This window comes from Eimeria acervulina, genomic scaffold (assembly GCF_000499425.1).
Source record: "Eimeria acervulina Houghton genomic scaffold, Eah_scaff283, whole genome shotgun sequence".
NCBI lineage: Eukaryota > Apicomplexa > Conoidasida > Eucoccidiorida > Eimeriidae > Eimeria > Eimeria acervulina.
In genome coordinates this window covers 24,287-31,751 of record NW_013547972.1, presented here as the reverse complement: position 1 = coordinate 31,751, position 7,465 = coordinate 24,287, and the positions used below count along the sequence as shown (strand labels likewise).

Sequence of the window (7,465 nt, the reverse complement as noted above, 5' to 3'; positions counted from 1 at the left end):
TGCATCAGCAGCAGATTTCCATCGGACTCCACAACCTTGTTTGCTCCCTCCTACCCTCGAGCAGCGCCTCGACCGAGTTTGTCGTTTAGGGTTTGGGGTTTAGGGTTTAGTGTTGACGATGGGTCTCTTGAGGCCGCGCGAGCGGCTGCTGAAATCAGCAATTGCTGCAGAAGCCCGTATCCGCTACAAGGGACGACGCATGCACAAGCGCTTCCGCAGTTGGTCGCAGCACAGGTAAGATCTCCTCTGGCTAGCTAGCTAGCCAGCTAGCTAGCTAGCCATGCAGGTACTTGCGGGGTTCGTTGCTCCGTTTGTTGCAGCTACCTTGCTAGCTAGCTAGCCAGCAAGCTAGCCAGGTTCAGAGTGGGTGCTTCTCTCGTGTGCGTCTGTGTTGCTTTGATGGAGAAAGAAGCCATTGCTCGTGTGGCCGATGGGGAGGCATTTGTTACGCTAGCTAGCTAGCGGAGGATTTACCTACTCTAGCTAGCTAGCTAGCTAGTTATCCAGAAAGCTAGTTGTCTTACACCTGTCCTTTGTGCTGCGTTTTATTCTCTTTTCAGAGTGCGTCAGTATTGGCTGCCCCAGAAGGTGTCGCTGCATGCAGACACCGCAGAGATGAGCCCAGCCTACCTGACTGCTGCCGTACAGAAGGCCGCAACTCTGCGCAAACATGACGCCGCTCTATGGTGAGAATATATTAGGGGTTAGGGTTTAGGAATTAGGGTTTAGGGTGTGCTGCTTGGAGCTGTGAGTTTCCGTAGTTTAGGGTTGAGGGTTTAGGGTTTAGGGTCTAGGCAAACGTAAGGGGTAGGGACTGGCGATCTACACTGCTTGGCCACAATGAAGGACGCCTGAAGTGAACTAGGGTTTAGGGTTTAGGGTTTACGGTTTGGGATTCGTTCGTAGGTTCAACTTTTCCCGACGAGCGCAGCAAGTTGCAGACAGCTTCACCCCGCAGCAACTTGGGTATCTGTTTTACGGGTGAGTGTTTCGGGTTTAGGGTTTAGGGTTTAGGAGGCGTACATGCAGGGTTTGGCGTGTCGGGGCACACTGAGTTTGCACGGTTTAGGGTTTGGTGGTTTGCTCTATGGTGCTTCCGTTTGTGCGTGGGTATAGGGCTTTGGTTTAGGGTTCCTGCCTTGTGTACAGTACACAGTACAGACAGTACATCTGTGGTTCTCTATTTAATTATATTTCAGCGTCTGGATCCGCTCCTTTTATTATTTATGTTGTGCTGGGAGGCGTGTCTTCTAGTCTTGATCGTTTGTGTGTTTGCATGTTACTGCCTGCTGTCTCTGCATGCATCATGCATGCGCCCGCAGCTTCGGCAAGGCCCGGTTTTTAGACCCTCCGCTGTACTCCTGTCTCCTTCGCTACGCCGTTGCTTCTCTTGAAGACTTCGCTTCCCACGCCCTAATGGCTGTACCGTGGGCCCTCAGCAGGGTCTCCATTCGGGAGGTTTCTGCTCTCACGCAAGTAGGGGTTTAGGGGCTTGAGCTAGGCTCTGAAGGGCTTAAAAATGAGGGGCTTAAGAGCTTGCGGGAAGGGTTTAGGGTTTAGGGTTTAGGGTTTAGCAGGTAGGATTTCAGGGGGCTGAGTGACCTCAGGCCGATAGTTCAGTTGGATAGAATGCCCGGCTACGGACCGGGTGGTCGTGGGTTCGAATCCTGCTCGGCCTACTTTTTGTGTTTAAAATACAAACGAAACCGGCAGAAGATATGTGCATAGGGGCCCTTGTTTTCACATCAGATTTCGAGTTTGAGTCCAGGATTTAGGGTTTAGGGTTTAGGGTTTAGGGTTTGAGGTGTATGTACAGGTGGGACAGGAAGCAGTGCTGAAGGCACCACAGATGCGCCCAGGCGACTTGATTAAAATAGCAGTTGGCCTTGCTAAGTTGGTGCGGCTTCTGTTCTTCGTCCCTTTGCTGTCTGCGTGTCTGCTGCTATCTGTGCTGCACACTGCAACAGCAGTGTTCCTTTGCTGCTGCCTGTGCTGCGATGCAGCGAGAGTTTTCTTTTGCTGCTGTCTGTGCTGCCCTGGAGCACCAGTTTTCCTTTGCTGGTGCTGCTGCTGCTGCTGAACTGCGGCGGCAGTTCTCTTTAGCTGCTGTTTACTGCTGAATGTTTGTCTTTTTCTTCATCTTACACCGTCTCTCATCTGCCTCTATCTGTCTCCAGCTTTCTTTTTCTCTCCTGCAATTCCTTGCCTCCACGAGGTGTCTCCTTGTTTGTTCGTCTCCTCAGGGGGCGTGCCCTCCTTCTCTGCGGGAGCGGCTGAGCGCTGTGTTACTGCCTGCGCTTAAAGAGGCCTCGGCTTTAGAGTTTCGGGGCTGCATGCACCCCCTTGCTGTTATCGGGGTGTACACGCAGCCCCTACAGACCTTCGTTATGGAGCGGTTCTCGAAGTATGTTGCAACGGAGGCCTAGGGTTCAATGTTAAGAGTTGAGGGTTTAGGGTTTAGGGTTTAGGGTGGTGCCTTGACTGCTGAACAACCCTTAATGGCTGGGACGTGCAAAGAAGTGACTATGCATTTCGAATGCCTTCTAGAAGGGGACTTGTTGTTCCACTGCTGCTGTTGTTTCTGCTGCTGCTGCTGCTGGGTATGCTGCTGGTGCTGTTGCTGGGGACGTGTCGCTGCTACTGCTGCTGCTGTGTATGCTACTACTGCTGCTGCTGCTTGATGCGAGTAGCTGCTGCTGCTGCTGGTTGCGCGTTGCTGCTGCTGCTTTAGGATATTTATCTGCGCCCGCCCCCCTCACCTGGAGAAGGCGCTGCAGACGGCGGTCTCCATTCGTGTTCTTCAGCCAGAGACGTGGGCAGCAGTACCGAAGAAAGTTCGACAGTTCTATGCGAGACTCAGGCAAGATTTACAACCAGGGATTTAGGGTTTAGGGTTTAGGGTTTGCGGGTGTTGGTCTAGGGTTTACGGTTTAGGGTTTTAAGCTTTTAGGTCGCTGCTCGATATAAACTCCTGCTCCTCGCTCTCAAAACCTGCTGCAACCTTCTTCGGCTGGCAGCAGCTGCTGCAGCAGCAGCTGCTGTTGCTGCTGGTTGTGCTGTTACTGCTGTTAGCTCCTCTTGTACTTGCTGCTTCTAGTGTTGTTGCTGCTGATGCTGTTGCAGCCTGCGCCGAATTTCTCACCCGGCCCGGCGTCCGTCTGCTTTTCATTGGGAAGTGTCTGATTGTCTCGCCGCCCTTGGTGTTGCTCATCGCAATACTTTTCAGTAAAATGCCCTTAGTTGCTGCTGCTGTTGCTGCTGCTGCTGTTGCTGTTATTTGTGCTGCTGTCGTTGGTGCTGGGTCTGCTGCTGCTGATACAGCTAGCTTCTGTTCATGTTGGCATTTGGACGGTTCCTACAGTGTCTTGCATGCGTGGAGCTTTGCTACTGCTGCTTTTGCTACTGCTGCTGCTGCTGCTGCTGTCTCAGCTGGGGTTGTTTCTGGATTGACATTGGAGAGGCAGCAGACAGAAGACGGTGCATCTTCGTAGACGGGCCCGCTGCTTTCTACACGAATTCAACGCAATATACAGAGGCAGTTAAACTCCAGCACAGGTACCTCTTGCTGCTGTTGCTGCTTCTGTCGCTGCTGCTGTTGCTGCTGAGGGTTCTTATGCACCTGCACCTGGCCCACTTTCTGCTGCACCTGCTGCTGCTGCTTCTGCTGCGGCCGCTGTGGGCCCTGTTTCTTTGGGCGCTGCTGCTGCTGCTGCAGATAGACGGTGGTCTTGGCTGCTGCTGCGTTTGCTGCTGCTCTACCCGTTTGGCAGTGTTTGTTGTTTGTTCATAGTGCTTTTTTTCTATTTTTAATACTATGCTTTGCGTTTATTTGTGTGTTATATTATTTATAGAGTATACATTATATTTATTTTTATGCGTACGCTGCTTGGCCTTCCCTATCTGCAGAGTTTAGCTGCCTTATTATTCTTTTTCTGTTGTTTGCTTGCTGTATCCCTTCTTCTGTTGTTTGGTTTCTTCGTCTGCTCTTCTGTTGTTCGTTTTCTTTGTCTCTTTTTGTTTGCTTTATATTTTTTTCCGTTGTTTGTTTTGTTTATCTGTTTTTGTTCGCTTTACCTCTTTCTCTGTTGCTGGTTTCTTGTATCTCTTTCTCTTTTGCTCTTTCTTTATATCCCTTTCTCTTATTTTCTTGGCTGCATTTGTGCGAGTTTGTTTGCATGCGCTCATTTCCTTGTTGAGTAGAAGCCCTTCTCATTTATTCTGATGTTTGTTTGTTTGCTTATTTGCCTCTCTTCTTCTTGTTTTGCCTTTGATTTTATTTTTAGAGTACTGAGCGACCTTGGCTGGGAGGTGCGGCGGGTGTTGTGGTTTGAATGGGTTGGCCTCGAGGGGAAACAGCAGAAGATAGAATTCCTCCGGTACTTTGCTGCTGGTGCTGCTACTGCTGCTGCAGCTGCTGCGGTTTTGCTGCTGGTGCTGCTACTGTTTGCTGCTATTTTGTCTCTGTTTGCTCGTTTTTGCTTGTTTTTGTGTTGTTACTGCTGCGGAGCCCTGCGGGGCGGGGGCTGCATGCATGCAGTTTGTCCGCGGCAACAGCAGCTACAGAAACAACAGCAACAGCAATAGCTGCGTGTGGGTTCTGCTGCAGCGAGCTGCGTGCTGCCCCAGCCCTTCCCTCTTTCTTGCCGGATCCTCTGCCTGCACTGACACCAGAGGAAGTGCAGCAGCGTTTGCAGCAGGTAAAGCAGCGGCAGCAGCAGGAGCAGGAGGAAGCAGCAGCATTAGATAGGGGCTCTCTTGTTGAGCTGGACTTGTGAGCCAGCAGCTGCTTCTCCGCAGCAATGAAAACTGCCCACTGGCAGGGGCTGCTGCTGCTGTTTACTGCAGCACCAGCTGCTGCACCTGCAGCTGCTTCCACTGCAGCAGCAAGTGCTGCTGCTGGAACTTTCATCTGTTAAGGTTTTTGAGAGAGGACTTCCGATAAAGAAAGCAGCAGAGGCCGCAGCAGCAGCAGGCAGCTGCCGCTGCTGCGCAAGTGCTGCTGCCGCTGCTTCGCGGCTGCTGCTGCTGCTGCCACAGCCTCGCGGCTGCGGCCGTTGCTGCTGCTGCTGCTGCAGCATTGGAATGTTATGCATTTCTGCATTTAGTGTTAAGGTGTACGTGCCTCTCTTATTCTCTTTCTTGTCAGCGCTCCTGCCCCCGCGGCTAGCTGTACTGCCTTTGGGGTATTTCCCTGTCTTTGTTTGTTTTTGTTTCTGCTTGTCTCTGTTATGCTGCCTTTGCTTTTGTTTGTGTCTGTTGTTGTTACTGCTCGTCTCTGCCGCTGTTTCTGTTTGTCGCTGTCTCTGGTTGTTTCTTCTGTCTCTGTTTGTTCCTGTTGTTATTGTCTATGCCTTTCTGTCTATTTTTATTTCTATTTTTGTCTTTCTGCTTGCTTCTGTTTCTTTCTTGCCCTTGCATGCCGACTATCAAGTGCTGCAGCTGATGCTGCTGCTGCTGCTGCTGCTTAAAGTCTCCCGCTGCACAGCTGCACTTACACCGCAGCTAAGGAACGTCTGCGACAGAAACTTGCAGAATTTAAACAAACGACAAACAAAAAGGGCTACAGAAAGTCATCTAAGTTGTCTTCTTCCTCCTCCTGAGGCTGCTGCTGCAGCTGCTGCTGCAGTTGCTGCTGCTGCTGCTGCAGTTGCTGCTGCTGCTGCAACTGCTGCTGCTGCTGCAACTGCTGCTGCTGCAACTGCTGCTGTTGAATTTGCTGCTGCTGCTGCAACTGCTGCTGCTGCAGCTGCTTCTGCTCACTCACAGGCAGCTGATGCTGCAGTGGTGTCGGTGCTGCTGCAACAGCAGGCGGCAAATGAGCGGCAGCAGCACCAGCAGCAGCACCGCTGGCAGCAGCAGCTCCAGCTGCAAAAGCAGCTCCATCTGTTGGCGCACCTGCAGGCCAAGCTGGTGCTGCTGCAGGCTGCTGCTGCTGCACTACGTGCTGCATTGGTTGCTGCTGAAGCGTCGGCAGCATCTGTTGGTGCTGCATTTGCTGCTGCTGCTGCATTGGCTGCTGATATTGCTGTTGCTGCGCCCTAAGCTGATGTGTCGGTTCATGCTGCTGTTGCTGCTGAGGCAGGAGCTGCTGCTGGTGCGCCGTTTGGGTGTGCGCGTGCTGTGGAGGCATCTGCGCCTGCTGCTGCTGCTGCAGCTGCTGCACTGTCTGCTGTTGCAGCTGCTGCTGCTGCCAAGAAAGTGATTGCTGCTGCGGTAGCGCCGCCGGCAGCGATGGCTCGTGCTGCTGCTGCTGCTGCTGTTGGTGCTGCTGGTGCTGCATCTGCTGCTCTTCCGCTGCAGCAAAGCCAGCAGGTAAGGATGGCTGCTGCTGCTGTAACTGTTTTATATCTCCCTTGGCTTCCAGGGCAGCAATAAAGGCTTCAGCGTCTGCTGCTGGTGCTTCCCCTGCTGCTGCAGCAGCAGCAGCATCAACGAACTCCAGCTGCTTCTCTAAGCCGTGCTGCTGCTGGTGGTACTGCAGCGCAGCTTCCGAGAGGAAGCAGCAGCAGCAACCGCTGAAGCTGCAGCAGTAAAGACCCATCGATGCGCCGATCTCTTCAGCCCCCTGCAGCGGCCTGCTGCACCTGCATCAGCCGCAGCAGCAAAAATACACAAGAGCAGCGCTGCAGCAGCAGCGGTAGCAGCGCAGGGAAACACACAGAAGTGCCGCGACAGCAACAACAGCAGCAGCAGATACAACAGCAGCAGCAGGAGCAGCAGTAAGCTGTACGTACACTCGGCACTGCCCTGCGGAGAGCATCTGTTCAGTGCAGGAGCTGCAGGCCAGATGGAAACAAGGAAGCTGCAGCAGCAAAACAGCCACAAACCCTAAACCCTGACAGAACCTCAGCAAAGGCGCGTACAGTTCCCGGTTGTCTCTCCTGCTGCAGCTGCTATGCTGCTGCTGCTGCAGAAGCAGAACCCCCTGAAATTTAAACTCGGTGATTGAGGGTTAAGCCGGCAAACCAGGGAAGGTTAAGGATTTAAGTAGTTCTCAGGGTTTCCCCTTGCGAGGTTTAGGGTTTAGGGTTTAGGGGCCCCTCACCGTTCTGTATGTCTGAGCCATGGGCAGTGTGCATACACCGCAGAAGATAGTCTTCGGGTCAGCAACCGAAACCACCTCGTGCTTCAGCTGCTGCACGCGGGGCCGGACTGCAGCAGCAGCAACAGCAGAAGAGCCTCGACCTGCTGCTGGTCCTGCTGTTGCTCCTGCTGCTGCAGAGGGCACAGAAGATCCCCTCCAAAACCCCGCGCTGCGCAACGGCGGTCCAAGCATCTTCGTATGTAGACTGCTCCTCTTGCTGCTGTTGTTGCTGCTCTCGTTGCTACTGCTGCTGCAGCAGCTACTGCTGCAGCAGCTACTGCCACTGCTGTGGCTGCTGTTGCTGCTGCTGCTGTTGCCGTCGCAACTACTCCAGTCTACCACAGCAGATTTTCCATGCTAAGGTGGTGCAGTTGATCCTTG

At 53.0% G+C, this 7,465-nt stretch overlaps 2 protein-coding genes across 2 annotated transcripts; one reads left to right on the top strand and one right to left on the bottom strand.

Annotated features, from left to right (window-relative positions):
- Positions 1–280: 280 nt before the first annotated feature.
- Positions 281–4,775, top strand: EAH_00030630 (hypothetical protein, conserved; the record flags this gene model as incomplete). The annotated part of the gene is made up of 10 exons (XM_013392480.1): positions 281–297; positions 561–686; positions 907–981; positions 1,323–1,476; positions 1,817–1,897; positions 2,244–2,404; positions 2,732–2,812; positions 3,430–3,555; positions 4,284–4,376; positions 4,607–4,775. The coding sequence occupies 10 exons, from the start codon at positions 281–283 to the stop codon at positions 4,773–4,775; spliced, it is 1,083 nt and encodes a 360-aa protein (XP_013247934.1).
- Positions 4,776–5,560: 785 nt separating this feature from the next.
- Positions 5,561–7,276, bottom strand: EAH_00030620 (hypothetical protein, conserved; the record flags this gene model as incomplete). The annotated part of the gene is made up of 3 exons (XM_013392479.1): positions 5,561–6,584; positions 6,735–6,802; positions 7,046–7,276. 3 exons carry the CDS (start codon positions 7,274–7,276, stop codon positions 5,561–5,563), a joined length of 1,323 nt encoding a protein of 440 aa, XP_013247933.1.
- Positions 7,277–7,465: the final 189 nt, after the last annotated feature.